The sequence below is a fragment of the Sitophilus oryzae genome, unplaced genomic scaffold (genome assembly GCF_002938485.1).
Source record: "Sitophilus oryzae breed Bouriz unplaced genomic scaffold, Soryzae_2.0 scaffold_1518_pilon_pilon, whole genome shotgun sequence".
NCBI lineage: Eukaryota > Metazoa > Arthropoda > Insecta > Coleoptera > Curculionidae > Sitophilus > Sitophilus oryzae.
This window is the reverse complement of record NW_022146190.1, coordinates 1,014,409-1,032,290: the sequence shown is the minus strand read 5'-3', so window position 1 is coordinate 1,032,290 and position 17,882 is coordinate 1,014,409. Positions and strand designations below refer to the sequence as shown.

General features: G+C 30.7%; 4 protein-coding genes and 1 long non-coding RNA gene across 8 annotated transcripts in view; 2 read left to right on the top strand and 3 right to left on the bottom strand.

Moving 5' to 3' along the window:
- LOC115878569 (SET and MYND domain-containing protein 4) overlaps window positions 1–7,091 on the bottom strand; it is a 34,727-nt gene extending 27,636 nt beyond the window's left edge. For 2 of the 4 annotated variants that reach the window (XM_030895096.1, XM_030895098.1), the window contains exon 1: window positions 1,246–1,501. In XM_030895096.1, coding sequence (XP_030750956.1) covers window positions 1,246–1,255 — 10 coding nt within the window. In that variant the 5' untranslated portion in view covers window positions 1,256–1,501. Of the gene's footprint in view, window positions 1–1,245; window positions 1,502–6,805 lie in introns of those variants that run through there. The other 2 variants (XM_030895095.1, XM_030895097.1) reach the window with 2 other exon arrangements.
- On the top strand, window positions 1,367–9,695 carry LOC115878571 (protein OSCP1). The gene is made up of 5 exons (XM_030895101.1): window positions 1,367–1,503; window positions 6,851–7,041; window positions 7,108–7,293; window positions 7,349–7,625; window positions 9,143–9,695. The coding sequence occupies exons 1-5, from the start codon at window positions 1,392–1,394 to the stop codon at window positions 9,352–9,354; spliced, it is 978 nt and encodes a 325-aa protein (XP_030750961.1). The 5' UTR covers window positions 1,367–1,391; the 3' UTR covers window positions 9,355–9,695.
- On the bottom strand, window positions 9,589–11,037 carry LOC115878570 (enoyl-[acyl-carrier-protein] reductase, mitochondrial). The gene is made up of 2 exons (XM_030895100.1): window positions 10,378–11,037; window positions 9,589–10,318 (listed from the first exon to the last, which is right to left on the bottom strand). Exons 1-2 carry the CDS (start codon window positions 10,900–10,902, stop codon window positions 9,746–9,748), a joined length of 1,098 nt encoding a protein of 365 aa, XP_030750960.1. The 5' UTR covers window positions 10,903–11,037; the 3' UTR covers window positions 9,589–9,745.
- A 2,869-nt stretch (window positions 11,038–13,906) lies between these two features.
- Window positions 13,907–15,393, top strand: LOC115878564. The gene is made up of 4 exons (XM_030895094.1): window positions 13,907–13,955; window positions 14,017–14,140; window positions 14,500–15,081; window positions 15,143–15,393. Exons 2-4 carry the CDS (start codon window positions 14,027–14,029, stop codon window positions 15,299–15,301), a joined length of 855 nt encoding a protein of 284 aa, XP_030750954.1. The 5' UTR covers window positions 13,907–13,955; window positions 14,017–14,026; the 3' UTR covers window positions 15,302–15,393.
- A 325-nt stretch (window positions 15,394–15,718) lies between these two features.
- On the bottom strand, window positions 15,719–17,228 carry LOC115878565. The gene is made up of 2 exons (XR_004049555.1): window positions 16,942–17,228; window positions 15,719–16,853 (listed from the first exon to the last, which is right to left on the bottom strand). It is a non-coding gene; the product is annotated as an uncharacterized LOC115878565 (long non-coding RNA).
- Window positions 17,229–17,882: the final 654 nt, after the last annotated feature.

Below are 17,882 nucleotides of genomic sequence, written 5' to 3'. Positions count from 1 at the left end.
GGTCAATTGACCGGTCAAATTCGGTCAAAATGTCTTAAATAACATCTTACAATTGTAGAATGTTATCTATCATTGTTTAATAATAATATGGTATTTTATAATTATTATGCGTTTGTGATGTCCAATTTACCTATAACCGTCGTCAAGGAATACGATACTTAGCGATTCGGAGAATCTTAATAAAAATTTGAATCCTGTTGTTGGTTTAATTATCTTTATGGAAAATACATCTGTCACTTTATCGGATGTCCGTCACAAACTGTATTTGTTAAAAGAACATATTAATACATTTGTTTCACTAAGTCCTTTCCTTAGAGACAGCCGTAAAAAGTATCAGATCATTAAGTAAAATATCGTCAGATATTACACCATCAACTTGGTGGGACAGTTGGTAGAATAAATCGGTACTTCACAATGTTACAACAAAATTACTAAGAATGCTGGCCTCCTCAGCTTATTGTGAACGGAACTGGTCAACTTGGGGAATTGTTCATAATAAACTTGTTTTTATTAAATATAATTTAAATATAATAAACAAAAATGGAAGGGTTACTGATCTCAATGTAAGTTCATCTTCTGAAGCTGACATCTCTTCGTCTTCAGACATCGACATCCATGACATCGACTATGAAAATGAAGATGAGAACTTATTGCCCCTGTCTACTAATGTCAATTAATTGTTTGTTTGGAATTAGAAGAAAAAGTATTTTTAAAATAAGTTTCAAATGTTCTCTGTTTATTTTAAGTTAAAATAGAAATATCTTTTTTGTTAATTTTCTAATTTATTTTTTTTTTTGTTTTAAAATTAAAATATTTGTTATTTATATATTATTTCAATGATTATGTGAAACAAAATATTTATTTGTTTCATTGTACTTTTAAAATTATTTTGGTAAATTAACCGGTCAATTGACGGAAAAAAAATGACAGGTCAAATCCACAACCCTATTTGCAATAACATCAAAATCAGTCAAAGTCGCAGTTTTTGAGATAATTGAAACTAAAAGAACTGCCTACCAACTTTTTATTAACATATTTTAGTATGGGCGGCTATACGTGCCTCCCGGCGCCAATTTTTTGACATACTATTCGAAAAGGCTTCCAAATACTAAATAAACAAATATTTCTTTCATAACTGATTTCAAGTAAACGAAACTTGAGTCCTTTTAACCTAAGCCTATAAAAACTGACCTTTAAAATATCTTTAAAATCAAAGAAATTTTACACAAACTGGCAATAGCTTACCGTCGGCCATGCTTCCGGTGCGTCGACTCGAATTGCTGAAAATGTTGACGATCGATTATCGTCTATCTGTAACAAAATTTTTAGACTGAACACAACTGCAAAGGGTTTCGACGTTTGTTTATATTCGACATTATCAATCTGTCGAAATGTCGATGTATTCGACGCCGTTTCTCGTGCTTAATTTGGGCGCCGAAATGATTTTCGTAATAGCACAGAGACTGCAAGCACAAAATATCGCAGAAGACCGTTCTACACTAGGTGATATTTTTATCTCGCCGCACGATTTCAGCTTGTAGTTAGTGCACAAAACCATCACCGTAAAAATTCAGATGCCTCAAGTTTCTACTGATATTTGCTTTTTTATAGTTTTTCAAACAAAATAAACATTTCGACTTATTGTTTTTATAACTTAAAACTCATTTTATCACCGTCCAGGGATATTAATTGTGACACAGGGTGGCGCCTCGTATACGCCGCGAAAACTCCAAGGAGAACGGTAGTTTATATCGAAATGAAATTTTGGCAGCATATGTAGGTTAACTGAAAGCACTTTATAAAAATATATAGAATTATACAGGGTGTCCTCCAAAAAAGTTACACATCAAAGTTGTGTTTTTTCTAATGGAACACCCTATATATTAATTGATTTTCGGATTCTAGAAAAAAAATAAAGGTGAGTTTTATTAAAGAAGCATGTACCTAAAATCTAAGGATTTTAAAATGAAGAGTAAATTTTAAATTTCGATAGCAGCTACCTAAATTTTAGTTGAGCTTATATAGCCTGATATTTAATTACAGTAACCATTGTATGTTAAACCAAATTGAAATTTGACCCGAAAAATTATACAGGGTGAGACAAAATTAATATGGAGCCTTAGTCACTTTTAAAAGCAAGTTACACCTTTATTTTAAATGGAACACCCAGTATATTAACCAATTATCCCGGTGTTCAATGAGGAATTTACATATCTTCAAAATATTATTAAGGTTGCCTACCCCTCAGACAAATATTTTCCTAGATATTTTAATTTTTACGATTTTGCCTCGGTAGATTTTTATTATTTGATATAATCTAGGTATATATATATACACCTTTTATTAATTTAACAAAAATTAAAGATTGTAGAGTAAATACTCAACGGTAATAAAAATATGCACGTTTAAAACAAATTTTAATTATTACAGAATTAAAGCTAGATATAAACCTATACTTATGGGACAAGAATTAGCTGGATGAAATTGAATGCACAAAATGCTTCCTTTCCTCTTAACTGCATAAAATGATTGTCTTTTCAAAAGGATCTTTTCATTTTAAAAGGCATATTTTGAGTTCTACCTCGAAAAGCAGCTGCAATAATTTCTCTCATGTTGTCGACAATAGTTGGTCGAGTTTTGTAAACACTCTAATATATCTCCATAAAAAAAAACAGGCTAGATAAAATCAGGAGCATTTAAGTATTCTAATAATTTGGCGAATGCAGACTGCATTCACCAACTAATAGAATCATATCAATTCTCTCTGATGTAGAATAAGTTTGCATTTTCGGCAAATTTTTGAGAGTTTTTTTTTGTTTTAACTGACACAAAATTATAACTAGTTTTTAAAGTTGGACTAATTAAACAGCTATGTAGAAGTAACGTCAGACATATCACAGCCACCTAGATTATATCAATAATAAAGATCTACTCAGATCAAATCATGTACATGAAAATATCTAGGAAAATCTTTGTTTGAGGGGTAGGCAATCTTATTAGTATTTTAAAGACACATGAATTCTCCATTGAATATCGGAATAATATACTGGGTGTTCCATTTAAAATAAAAAAGTAACATGCTTTTAAAGGTGACCAATGTTCAATATTAATTTTGTCTCACCCTGTATAACTTTTTGGGTCAAGTTTTAATTTTATTTAAAGTACATTAGGTAATTTAACTACATATTAGGCTATACCGGGTAAATTCCAATTTAGGTAGATTTTATTGTAATTTAAAAATTGTTCTTTATTTCTTGAAAATGTTAAATATGTCAAAAACCTTAGATTTTAAAAAACCCTAAACTCACCTTTATTTTTCTCCCAGAATCCGAAAATCAATTAATATAAAATCAAAACAACATCGTTACAAAAATCCCAACTTTGAAATGTAACTTTTTTGGGGACACCCTCTAGAACTCTCGATATTTTTAAAAAGTGCTCTGAATTAACCTACATATACTCACAAAATTTCATTTCAATACAAACTGTCCTTCTCCTTGGAGCCTCCTACGAGAGGCGCCACCCTGTACAGAGTAAAAATCAAAAAGTGACGAAAAAAATCAGAAGACACCACCTCTTTTAAAAATATCAGGATTTTTTCGTATACAATTTTTTGAGAAGTTTGTAGGGAAATGCCAATTCGCTACAAAGTTAGTTGCTAATACAGGGTAAACCAAAATCGTAAAATATGTATTGTCGACTTTGTTTAAAAAAAGTTCAGACTAAAAAAACAGTACAAAATCAGTGCAATGTCATAAATCAAACCGCATTTTTAGGTAGAATAATTATTTGGTCTATCATATACAGGGTGTTTAAAGAATTTTTTTCCTAACATTAAAGTCAATTTCGAATTTTTTGTTTCTGATTTCAGCTTGTACTTAATTCAAAACTATCACCATAAATTCAATTGCTTAAAGTTTTACTGATATTAGCGTTTTTTTCTCGTTTTTTCAAACAAAATAAACATTTCGACCTGTTTATAACTTAAAACTCAATTTATCACCATCCAGGGATATTTCAAAACACCGGGTGTTTTGAAAATGAAATTTCGTATGTTAGTCCTGATTTACGTCATAACGTAAATCAGGATTGATTGACTAGTTTCGGTAACTTCCTGTTCCTCCGGATATGACTTCAACTTTTGATTTTTAAATACAGGGTAATTCAGCCTTCCGAAAAAGCTCTATATTAGGTTTTTGGTTTGGGATTTTCGTTTCAATTTTTATATAATATGGGGACAATAGTAACGCACATTTTTAAAATATTTTTGCCAAACATATTTAAAAACCAAAATTATATATTTTCTTTTTATAATTCTGACACACTACATTCTGTTCTACATTTACTAATCTGAATTCTGAATAAAGCCAAGTGTAGAATAAATAATAGATAACATAAAATAAGTTCACAAAAGCCCAAGAAATCCGCAAAATTTAAAATCAAATTCAAACGTGTCAAATGAAACGTCATACAGAACTGTCAAAAATGGGGGTCATAATATCAATTCCGCCTCTAATGCATGAGACTGAGATAAATATTATAATTTTGCTTCACCCTGTATATGCAAATTGGAAAATAATAAATAAATAAAAACAGATCTATAGGAAAACCGAAAATAACCAAAAAAAAATAGAAATAACTTAATATAAAAAATATATATTTTATAAAAAGCAATCATGTCCAAAATTCATCGTTGCTAATTCATTCACACCCTGTATATGTAGATAGTACATTTATCACGTTTTATAAGTTATGAATCATTTTGATATTAGACAAGTTGCACAATGGATGTTTTATAACATAATCGCAAGCGAAGTGGAATTTAAAAAATGAATGTATGTTGTACCTGCATAAAATAAGCACATAATACAGGGTGGACAGTAAAATAATGCAATAAATATAGAAACATATTATCGCCGCCTTTATCACGAAGAGACCTAGCAAAATTTTAAAAATTGAGATATTTTGCGGTTTAAATCTTCTCATGTACCTAAGTGTTTAGTCTCACCAAGTGGCATACATAATATATCTGTATACATATATCGGAAATTAGCTTTGAAACTGAGCTCTCTGACTATAGTGACTATAGAAAAATAAAAAAGTTATAGGCTCACCCCTATAACTTTTTTATTTTTCTGATAAAAAAACGAGATTTGGTATGTTAGGGTACCTACTTAGTGAGGCATCTCGCCGCGATGCATTGAATGCATCGCGGGGGTGAATGCTGCATTCACGTTTTAAGCACTTAAACTAATGCTTAAAATGTGCGCGTAGGATGCATCAATAAGGCGAGCATCGCATCGAGATGCCCCACTATGTTTGTACCCTTAGTATATGACACAAATTAGGATTGATTGGCGTATTCAATTGTTTTAGGTCACTTCCTGTTTCACCGGAAACGACAACTTTTGATTTTTAAATGGCACCCTCGGTATATTTTTAATTTATTCTATAGAAAATGACACTCTGAATAGAATGACAAAAAATAGTATTTTAAATTTCAATTTAGTCATGCCATGGTCATTAAACGTAAAGACAATTTTACTCGAAATATCAAAAGTGTGGTACCAAATTATTCGCAAAAAAATGCTTTTTTTCAAATATGGTATTGAGCCACCCTCGTTCCATTTGAAAAAATTGAGATATGATTAAAAATAAGATTTGAGCATCTTTTAACCGGCCAGGACAAGAAACACACATTGATTAAAAATTAGTGTTTTTAAAACAGCCATAGAACTCTAGATTGAAATTTAAATTACGAATTCTTTTAAAGCGAGAGTGTCAAAGGTTGTCATATAACATGTCATTCTATTCAGAGTGTCATTTTCTATCGAATAAAGTAAAAAAAAATACGAGGGTGTCGTGTCATTTAATAATGAAAAGTTGAAGTAATTTCCGGTGAAACAGGAAGTATCCAAAAGCAATTGAATACGTCAATCAATCCTAATTTATGTCATATACTAATACACCAAATCTCGTTAGGCAATAGAACATTTAAAAAAGGCGACCATTAATACCAAAGAGGCCTGGTTTATAAATACAAAAGCCAAGAGAGAGCCTTATTATTGCTTTGGCTTTTGTATTAATAGAAAATTTGTAAAAAATTAAAATATTAAAAAAGTTATTAAATTTCCACTCTAAGTTTAATAAAAACTTTAAATATTTGAAAAACTGTTAAATCCCTTAGTAAAAATATATTCATCATTGTATAAAATGTATTTAAACTTTAACCGAGATGTTAAAAATATTGGTGCAGAGGGCTAGAGAGTGTTCTATTTCAAAAAATAAAGTTTTGTCTATTTTTGGCTGTGGCCCCTTTGGGTCAAATTTGTCCCCAAGTATAGGTAATCAAGTTAACATTATCCAGTTCCTGTCAATGAAATAAGGTAAATCCAGATCGTGTATATTTGGAAGCATTGCAATGTTAACATTTTTTAGTCAAATAGCTCATTCCTAAAAGCAACAAATAGCCCACAGCAACTTTAAAATTTGAAACCTCAGTAACGTGTTTTCTGCTAAATAAGTCGCTAGAGAAACACTCTGTCACACCCTGTATATGTACTATCCATAGTATGTAAATTGATCAAAAAGATCTCACAAATATAATGTACCTATGATCGAAAAAAAAACGGTGTCCAGTTGGCTTGGAAATGACGATTGCTGACAGTCCCCTTATAATTTTACATATACAATAAACAGCGACCTTCGTCTCATAGCCATCGCTAACGTCCGTCGTTTTATTCGATCATACTGTATATATATGTATCGCGTATGAATTTAACAATAAGATACAAAAGAATCTTACCAAACTTTGAAACAATAAGCTATTATGTTCTTCTGATACGCCCAGTTCTTGAGGATTTAATCGCTGGTTTGACTTCAAATCGTCTTATAAAAGACCTAACCAAACTTCAGACGGTGTACAATCACGAAGCCGTTAGAGAAATTATAGAGAATATCGCAAATTCTTCGTCGATGAAATTGGACACAATAAGTATGAACAAACTATGGGATCTTATCACGATGGTATTCAAATGGCAGGTACAAAAACTGCACACGTACACTCTTTGGGAGTCCCCGCCAAAAACCGTTTTTATTTTTTTTAAGCTAACAATGACGAGTGAAGTTATCAACGTAACGCAGCGCCATCTATACGAGATTGAAACATTCGTAGCCAGCGAAGGTACCCAACTTCAGTTACATCGCGTTCAAAATATTTTAGAAAATTTTAATAAAATATTGAGCGATAACGAGAAAACTGGTATTTATGATGATTTGATAAACTGGTGTAAAGTAAAAAAAAATCAATCAAAAAATATATCGTTTTGCAATTTTTTTTCAATTACAGCCATTCAACGTCAGGGTATCGCTTCTCTTGCGAATGGGACTCCAAGATAACGATGGTCAATTTGTGGTGAATAATTTAGATCCCATTGCAGAGAAAATGTTACAGAATATCGGCGAAAATATATATCAAGTGACACAAAATGGTAGAATTTTGGAAAACAGGCATAAAGGATCGTCTGGTAGTAAAAGTTCGTTAGAACTAGAAAATGTTAACGAACTCAAATGTTTTGTGGATGAAATGTTGGGTCAACGAAAATTAAGCAGCGGTAGCACTGAAGGTCTGTTTAATGGTTTTTGGAAACGCGAATTTATGTTATGTCTATTTTTTATATATTATACTTATTATGTAAATTTAAACGCACGAGCGCATTGAACATTTTTAAAATTACGCTCTATACAAAATATAAATTCTTTAATTATTTTCGTTCCCAGCGCTATAAGTATATATTTATTTCTATTGTTGACAAATTGTTTGTATACTTATAGGTAATTTATATAAAGGCAAATACCTATAGTTATTTTTAGAAAATGAAAGTAATTCATTGGCCGTTTAATCGATCCTGTTATACAGGGTTGTCCGAATGGTATTCCGGAAACTTCGGCAGCATATTTCTGCAGCTGAAAATAAGTAAAAAAGTTCGTCTAAATTTGGTATAAATGTATGTATATCTTAGTTCTGGAGATACAGGGTGTAGAAGTTTCCTTTTTATTTCAATTTTTTCTAAATAATTTCTGAAGTTAACGTCAATATTTGGATGAAAATTGGTGTCTGGGAGTTTTTTGACATGATAAATTTGATTTTCATGTCAATATTACTCCTATTTGTAGGGAACATCACCTATACACGTGTCTTAACTGTTGAAGAATAATAATAACTTTTCGTCCGTACCTGTATAAAACTACTGAGTGAAAAAATATACATTACCGTGGTTTTTTAGATAAAGAAAGTCTGTTGGTAAAAATTGCTACGAGCAACCGTTCTCAAGATATTCAAAATAGAAATAGTCAAAATACATGTCATTATTGACAAAAAATAAATATGTTAATAAGAGTGTAAGTAGATAATTATTTGACAGAATTGATTAATTTGGGAACTTTTAATTTTTAATTTTTTCTTGGAAACAAATAATGCCGATAAAACAGTTTCTTCAGAGCTTTTGACAAAAAAACAATTCAAATTTATGATTTCAGTCTATAACTATTTAGTCTCAACATGTTTAAATTTATGTCAGTGATGACAGATATTGATAATTTCAATTCCAAATATCTCGAAAACCATTACTCGTAGCGATTTTTACCAACAAACCTTTTTTACGTAAAAAGCGCCGTAAATGTATATTTTTTCACTAAGTAGTTTTATACAGGTACGGACAAAAAGTTATTACTCTTCAAACCAATTAAAAAATATGTAGGTGGCACCCTCTAAAAGTAGGAGTCATATTGACATCAAAATCACATTTCTCATGTCAAAAAACTCCAGGCACCAATTTTCATCCAAATATAGACGTTACTTTAGAAATTATTTAAAAAAAATCGAAAAATGAAACTTCTACTCTCTGTATCTCCGAAACTAAGCATTTTAGGACATACATTTATACAAACTTTTTTATGTATTTTTATCTGCAGAATATGCTGCCGAAGTTTCCGGAATACCGTTCGGACCACCCTGTAGAATGGACTTTATAAATACTTAAATAGAAATTTCCAAAATAAATGTTAGAAAACACGCAAATTAAATATGTTATTAGTCTGAATTAAATGTAAATATGTATTATATTACTTAATTTTTTTACAGGGAACTCAAATTTACTAAGATTTTCATTAACTGATTCCAAATTAAACAACAACGCAGAAGACAAATTTGACAGTATTGATGTAAATATCAATGATAATGATAAATTACAATCATTGATCACTGATTTGACTTTGAGAGATGATTCTGAACATAACAACTTTAAAGATGACCTCTTAAGTATGATTGACAATGATCAATCAGAGGTAGTATAATTAAATTTTTGGGTAGTATAATTACCAACTACAAAATTAAAGGTAATCAGACTAAATAAATTTTACATATGAAAACAGGTGCCTAAAATAGCCTACACATTTTTTATCTATGTATTCATTATGTTTCTGTATAATTATAAAACCAACAATTTCTAATTCTGTAACCAATGATAGTTTTAAGAACTGTTCTACAATATTATATGCCATAACAATTGCAATAAAAGTGCCTTTTAATAAATCATAACAAGAGTTTTATTTTTATTCCTTATTAAAATCTTAAGTTATATTTCTTTTAACATACCCTAACTGTAACATATAATCTAACACATGACATAACTTTTGCAATCAAAATTGCTTTTAACAAATCGTAACAAGAGTTTACATTTATTTCTTAATCAAATTTTAAAATATACTTCTTTCCAATCATGCCTTTAATAGTTAGAGTATTTAATAAGGCTTCCTTATAATTATTGAAATCAACAAATTCATAAGCTGGCCCTTGTAAATCATTATTGGTCATCATAGTAATCAATTCTGCTAACATTTCAAACCTTTCTATACTAGAAGCGTTTTCTTTTGACCACCTAGTCATCCAAAACCCTCTAAATTGCAAATCTTTAAAAATTAAGGCAGAAGTAGGGATACTTAAAGGTTCTCTTGACATTCCACCATAAGTAACCATAGGACTACCATTCTGAAGATATCTGAGACACTCTAAGGCATTTTTACCTCCGACACAATTTAATGCCAATCTTGGTTTATCTATTTCCCCTTTTTTAAAAATGTCTGTGGTCCTTAGTTCCTCTTCTGTTAGAACAAAATTAGCTCCTAAACTTATGAGGTAATTCTTTAATTCATCTATATTTGGTCTATCCCTAACAACATTAACTGTTCGAATTCCCCATGTTCTGCATATTTGAATAACATTTTGCCCGCAAGCTGAATTAGCTCCATTTTGAATAATCTTAAATATTTATAGAATATATGTATAGTCAATAGAGTAATAATAAGAGTGACACTTACTGTATCTCCAGGTTTTAAAGCTGCAAAGTCTCTGAGCATTCTAAATGCAGTGCATGGATTAACTGTAAGAGTAGCTGCTTCTACTATACCTAACTTTTTTGGAACTTTAAAAACTTGATCTTTTGTAACAAGTAAATGCGTCTGCCATGTACCTAAATTAGATGCTATAGGCACAACGTGATCGCCTTCGGTAAAATCTGTTACATCTGGACCTAACTCTATTATCTGACCTACACCTTCATTGCCAGGAATTGCTGGTAATGATGGTTTGGAAGGATATTTTCCTTGAATTGTATTTATGTCAGCTGGATTTACTGGTGCTGCAATCATTTTCACTAATATTTCATTTCGACTTGGTTTTTTCAGTTCGACAGTCTCCTTATTAATAACTTTAATTGGATCTCCATAATCGTTATAAAGTAATTTTGCCCCTGTGTTTTTAAACCGAATTTGATATGCTCCTGCCTTTCGATAAACGTTTAAACATGTCCTTCCCAATAATGTATTATTATATAGCACAGACATTTTTAAAATGTACCATAAACAAACATTCAAATTCAAAATTTAAACTTTTAATTTTCTGTTAAAATCTATGTTTAAAAAAATGACAACAAAATATTAGGTTATACAAATAGAAGATTATTTTCTTTTATCTATGGTTATACACGAAAAGAAAAACATTGGGTGCATTCAGTAAACACACTGGTTAGTCCACCGGTGCAGAAAATTAAATTGAATGGGTAACTCACCGGTTGATTCACCGATCACTTGAGAGCCTACCGTATTTTGTTTCCGGTTTATTTACGTACCGGTAATTTAATCGTTCTTTAGTTATCACATCGGTAGGTCTCTACGGTCTTTACCGGTTAATACCGATGTGTTTACTTTATTGAATGCGCCCATTTCTTTGAATAAGAAGACTAAGGAAGGAGCATATCAAAAATCTTAGGTACACCGCGATGGGCCTCAAATATGGCCGACTTAAATTCCGGTTTATCAGTGTCGTTCTAATTTTATTTAAAAAATGTAAAACTATGATGTAGGGTAGACGTGGGGTAGACTCAATAATTTGTTGTTTTATTTTACGTTGTGAATAAATGTTGGTAGTTATTAAAATGGGCCTAAAATGGTTATAAAAATATATAATTCTAATAAAAATAGATAAGTTATAATAAGTATTTATTAACACAAACATCCGATACGCTACTGAAGAGGATACATTAAAATACGCAACCAACCGTCCAATCAGATGAAAGAGGTACGTACCCAAGGATATATAGAAGAAGGATATTCAACTCCCTATAGCGGGCTATGTTGGAAAATATGCCGTATTTTGTCGAGGAAGACGATTTCGTCACGACCAATGAGCGTCGAGTATTTGAAATTGAAAACATATAAATTGACGGTAACCTATGTTTTTTGACAGATGTGATGAGATTAATATTGTAATTTATAGATCCAAACGTTTTTTGAAAAAATAATGTATTTTAAAGTTATTTCCTAGAGTTTGGTTTGGCCTTCTATATTCTGGTATTTGTCTACTAATAAATAATATCTTATTTTGTATTTCGATGTATGGAAATCCGCAAGTTTTGTATCTGAAGCCGCAAAGAAATTTCGCTCTATAGTGAGAAAAATGTTATTATATCTTTTTAGACGTGTAGAATTACAAAAGGCATATTTTCGCGAGATCTCATCTTAAGACTTGTCTTTAAGCGCCTTAAAGAACTACGTCATTAATTTTCCAAACGCAAAAATGTACGTCTTTTAAGCGTGACGTTTTTCTCAAAGGATTGACGTTGAATCTGTGGTTGGATGTTAGGTTAGGGAGTTATTGTTGTTGGTCTGTGGAGTTAAGCCCCGTTCTCAGAACTACGTCGTGTCTATGGAGGGCTTAAAAAAGGAGATTTATCGGCAATGGGCAAATTTGAAATTTCTGTCCCCACTTTTAAGCAGCTTCCTCGGTTTGACAGCAGAGGCACTGCGATCACAGAACAGATTAAAAACAGAACGAAATCTTCCGTACAAAAAATTAGGACAACATTTTGGTACGCCATCTATGACACGGATTTAGAACTACAAATTAAATTAAAATAAAGAAATCTGCAATTAAATTTTAAAAAGAAATCTGCATTGCATTCAAAGCAATTTTGGCAGCGCCATCTATAGTATTATATTACACCTAATTAATTTAATATACCGTATGTTCGAAAAATAACGATTCCAAGTTAACTTAAAAATGACGATTGATAACATTTTCTTTGTAAAGTTATATGGTTAATGTCATCAATAGTCATTTCTAAGTTAACTTGAAGCCGTATTCTTCGATCATACAATATTTAAACTAGGATGATTTTATACCAGATAATTTGTTTCAAGTAAAGTTAAATAAACATCTTATACAATATATTTTTTAAAAAATATGTTGTAAAAGATGTTTGATTTAATATACTTGCCAAACAAATATCTAGCCTATAATCGTTAAACAATACACATGCGGTAAAAATCACATTACAATATTTTCTATACCAAAATCAAAAAGTACTATCAGATTTACTTAATAATAGGTGTATGATTAATAACACATGTGAATTGATTATATACCAGATATTACAAGGAAGTTTATAATAAAAATCATTTATTTTTTGTTATAAATTTTTATTTATTTTTTCTTTTTTCGTAGATTTCGAAATTTTACAATACAAATGCGGCTCATTAAATTTATAGGCAACTAAAAATTAAACATTACAATTATTGCTCGGATAAAATATATATATATACAACTATTTTTGTATTCTTTTTGTTTTCTAAATTTCTATACCTAGGTACATGGTAATACTAAAGTAATACCGTATGATCGAAAAAACGAAGTCAAGTTGGCTTGGAAATGACGCGGTCGATGACGTTCCTCATATAATTTTACATATAGAGAGAGAATGACAGCGATATTTATTTCATAGCCAACGGTGACGCCGTTTTTTTTTCGATCATATTGTACCATACGATTACGAAAAGCTGCATCAAGCCACCTTAGGAATGACAATTGATGGCATTTAAAATGTAAATTATATTAGTAAATCTAACCAATTAATGAATATCAATCTTCCTTATCATCGATAGCCATTTCCAAGGTACAATTAACCTAACCTAACCTAGCTTTTATCGAGCAGGTTATATTATTATAAACTAATTTCTAGGTACTTACATATAAAGAATAATTCACTCTAAATGGATACACAAAATAAAAAGTTTTTAATTTAAAATAATACACTATAAAGGCCGGGCACACAACATAAAACGTCTTTACTTTGAGAATGAACACTACGACACTCACAACCACAAAACACATACCTCTCAGCTCCAGAAAAAGTTAGCACTGATGGCTGCCGGGAAAATGACGAAATATTACGATGAGACGGGTGGCGGGAAGAAACTTTTCCTTCCTCTTACTCCGCCCATGTATTTTTAAATCGACAGTGGCGCCATCTGACAGCAGGATTTGGCAATTTTTGTTCCAAATCCTGCCATTTAAGTTTTTGCACCGTGACTGCGATCGACTGGGATACTACATTTTCATTGTTAGTATACGATTTAATTGTGTTTTTAATAAAATTTATAGTTAATTTACTGAATTTTTAGCAGTACAACAATGAGTCGTGGTAGAAATTGCTTTGTACCTGGCTGTACAAGTGGGAATCCCAATAAAAACAAGGCAAATAAAGAACGGGGTGAAAGAAACCCAAGCCTTTTCAAAGCTCCTAATGTAAGTAGTATGACTATTTATTTATAAAAATTATGGATAGATGTTAAGAAAAACATTAAAATTATATACTGTCAGTGTACAGATTAAATTATAAACCAAATTAATAGGAAATATAGCCTAAAATCAACATGTGTATAACATAACCTAGGAGGCCTTGTTATAAAATTAAAATAATTTAATACTTACTAGGTGCTAAAATTACCTGTTGACATGTACCTATATTAACCACAGTTTGAACAGTGCTATTGAAAGTGAATATTAAATATTTATACTTCAAGATCGTATTCTCAAAATAACAGCTTTAATAGTGAAAAATGTTTTTTTTTTATTTTATTTAACAATTATATATCTTTTATTAGGATCCTAGCTTGCTACAGCAGTGGCAAAAGGCGATACCCAGATCAGACAAGACACTTAGCAGCAAAGATGCTGTTTGTGAACTACATTTTCTAGATGAAGATATTTTGACTCATTATGAGATCAAATTAACTGACGGAACTATCAGTAGAATTGAGCGGGGTAGACCATTATTAAAGGAGGGTTCAATTCCAAGAATTTTTCCTAACCTGCCTTCATATTTCTCTAGTAATAAAAGAAAGAGGAAACCACCATGTGTAAGGAGTGAAGCAACTGAAAAAGTTTCTAATTCAAAAAAAGTAAAAGGTCTGCCTATTAATCATGTTGAAAATCAAACTTCAGAACCTAACTTTGAGAATGAGAATGAAATTCTTCGTGATATTACTAATGTGCCAGTTGATGTTACAGACAGTAGAGTTACTATGTTCACAAATTTGAAAAATAGTTTGGCTGCAGTTGGCACACCAAACAAGCGATGGGCAGGTACATTTATTTCAGGTTCAAATGAAATAGTCTTTGCTGAGTGGGATGATACTTACTTGCCAAAAAAAAAAATTATAATTTGCAAGGATATGTCTTATAAGGTAGATATTAAGTATTTATTTTTGTTGGTATAAAGTTGTGTTTTTAATTTACTTATTTAAGGTTTTATTTGGGAAAACAGAAATTACTTTTGAAGAGAAAAGTTCAGAAATATCTAGTTTTGAAGAACTTGAAAACATATTAATATCTGTCAATAGAATGGGAGTCTGTTCTGAAATTAAGCTATGGCAATTTTTGGAAATGTTTACCCTAAGAGGGTAAAACTTGGAAAAACTTGTTATAATCGCTCTTTTAAAAGTATGAAATTTTGCACAGAGGTTTCTTTGGTGACTTAATTGAATATTATGTAACGTTTTCTGAAATTCGCACCAAAAGGGGGCGAATGAGGGAGTGAAACGAGCAGAAATTATCGCTTGAGGGGGCGAAATTTTCTGTAAAAGCTTTTAAAATCTGGTCCTAGGGAATCTACTAAGAACGTCGATTTTTGAAAATTTATCTCTTAAAAGGGTTATATTAGGGGTGAAAATTTGTACAATTTTTTAAAATCGGTTCTAGATGTAGTAATTTCATAAAAGTAAAATTGTCGTATTACTACTGACATATTTGCATATGTCAGATTGTAAATTTATTATAAAAATTATTTAGATTTTTGACTAGCCGTCGCAAGACGCTTTTTCATTGAGGAATAATAAGAAATAATTTGAAAATTATTGTATTGTGGTTGATACTTTTGATTGTGTATATAAACCATTTAGAATAGTTTTTATGAATATGAATAAGCTCTTTAAATTAATATGTAGGTATATTGTAGCTAGGTATTTTTTTAGAATGCATTTTTTTTAAATTGTAATTTTTTGTGTTCTTGATATAATATGATGTTCCTGTTTTATTTTTTGGCATAGTACATATAGATATTTAATATCTAAGTGCTAAATTGTATATTAAATTTATATATTGTATATTTTATTTATTAAATTTAGTGGAATTAGTTAATAGAAACAAAAGTTGTAATGTATTAATATTGCTAAATAAATATTTATATGATGAAATAAGTCAGCGTATATACATATTCACAACTCTGTATTTTTGTGCTTTTGAAATAAACTGAGTACATTATTTATTCATTAATATTTTATTTACAAACCTACCTTATATTAATAAAGTGAATATCAATAGAAAAACCTTTACAATTATTAGGTGACATTGAATATAATATATCTTGAATTTAATTGTCTACGAAACAGTGACAATTTGCAAAACTTTGCTAATGACATTAAAACTTACAATTCAACGCTAGAAAAAACGCTATTGAACACAGGAAACGTTTCAGCTCAATATACCTACTCTCTAGTTTCAGCTATAAAAAGTTATGGAATAGATAACACCGATCAAAGGGTGCAATGGTAACGTTCGTCTTCAGTTTCCATTTATGATTAAGTTATTCCTGATAAAATACTCTTAATTTTCGTTATTCAATCTGTCAATCGCCATAAAACCACTACTAGTTCGAAAGATTTTAATGTTTATTAAAATGGTATCACACTAAACTGCATGTAAACATGTCAATTTCAAATGTTTTAATGAAAAACTATGAACCTTTAAACTGCATCAACAAAACTATTAATAAAACACTAACACAATCACACCATAAACTATTTCATTCGCATTTCTCATCAAGAAACAATTACTGTTTACATCAAATCAAAGGTTGAACTGGTGATAAATTTGTTGCTGGAACTTCTATCTTTTTTGTACAACAGTTCTAGGGAAGATTTATTTTAGCAGCTTATATGTTTCTTCGGTCGTGTATGCACTAAAAAGAACCACATAATAAAACATTTTTATAATATCAACTTAGGAAAAGGATATATTAAACCGGCATCTAATATAACCTAACTAACTTTTCAAACTCAAATTTAAGGTTTTGTATTCACAATTTTAGCCACGCACATTGCTCAATTAGAAAAACCACGTTTCTAAAAGCTAACTCTGGTAAAAATATGCCCAAATATTAACTTGGCTCTATAATTTATAACAAAATAGTTATTCTTGCCATAAGAAGCTGTGTATTTCTAGTATCCCAATCATCACAAGCGCCCCTAACGGCGATTTTCGAACTTCATTTAGATCTCAAAAACTGGGCCCATAATTTTTGCGTTCGATTCGCCTCCTCCTTTTAGACTCCATAGTCGTGTCGACAGCGACACTGATTGACATTTCAAACAACCAATGGGAGCTGTACTAAATTTAAAATTGACAGCTGTTTGAATTTTGTACAAATCTGATTGGTTCTTTTGTCGTGTCGCTGGCGACAGTCGCAGTTCTGAGAACGGGGCTTTATTCTTGAGCTTGAGCGTGGCTTTGAGTTTATTTCTGTGGCTTATTTTGTGGAAAATATTTGAAAAGTAGGTACTATTCTGAAAGAAAATTATTAATTATTACCTTTTCCGAAATGGGTCCAGTAAAACGAAAAATTTTGATAAACGATTTTTTCAAATGATATGTTGGCTATGCTATTATGTTTATTTCTAAGAAGGAGGCCTACATTATTTAGTGCCTTTATGTATATTTTGTGTTTTGAAAGAAACAACCACATACGATCCATATATAGTGAAAATTGATTTTCGATACAAAATGCAGACTTTTTATATGCATTTTCGCTTGACAAGAGATACTCCTTCCAGACGGTTGGTGCAATGCCCTGAATTTTAGTAAAGCTTATCAAGGAGGTGGGGTACCTTTGAATTGTGAAAAGCTTCTTATGACACTATGGTTGTTAGGAAAAGGGAGACTCTAGTCTCTATTGGGAGACAGATTTGATGTTGCAACGTCAACAGTTCAT

Excerpts from the sequence above, each read along its gene's own strand:
- LOC115878564 (XM_030895094.1), top strand. The coding sequence starts at position 14,027 with ATGAGTCGTGGTAGAAATTGCTTTGTACCTGGCTGTACAAGTGGGAAT. Across the intron at positions 14,141-14,499 it reads GCCTTTTCAAAGCTCCTAAT|GATCCTAGCTTGCTACAGCA; the intron begins GTAAGTAGTATG and ends ATCTTTTATTAG. Across the intron at positions 15,082-15,142 it reads GCAAGGATATGTCTTATAAG|GTTTTATTTGGGAAAACAGA; the intron begins GTAGATATTAAG and ends TACTTATTTAAG.
- LOC115878570 (XM_030895100.1), bottom strand. The coding sequence starts at position 10,902 with ATGTCTGTGCTATATAATAATACATTATTGGGAAGGACATGTTTAAAC. Across the intron at positions 10,319-10,377 it reads CTTTAAAACCTGGAGATACA|ATTATTCAAAATGGAGCTAA; the intron begins GTAAGTGTCACT and ends TAAATATTTAAG.
- LOC115878571 (XM_030895101.1), top strand. The coding sequence starts at position 1,392 with ATGTCGATGTATTCGACGCCGTTTCTCGTGCTTAATTTGGGCGCCGAA. Across the intron at positions 1,504-6,850 it reads AGAAGACCGTTCTACACTAG|TTCTTGAGGATTTAATCGCT; the intron begins GTGATATTTTTA and ends TGATACGCCCAG. Across the intron at positions 7,042-7,107 it reads CGATGGTATTCAAATGGCAG|CTAACAATGACGAGTGAAGT; the intron begins GTACAAAAACTG and ends ATTTTTTTTAAG.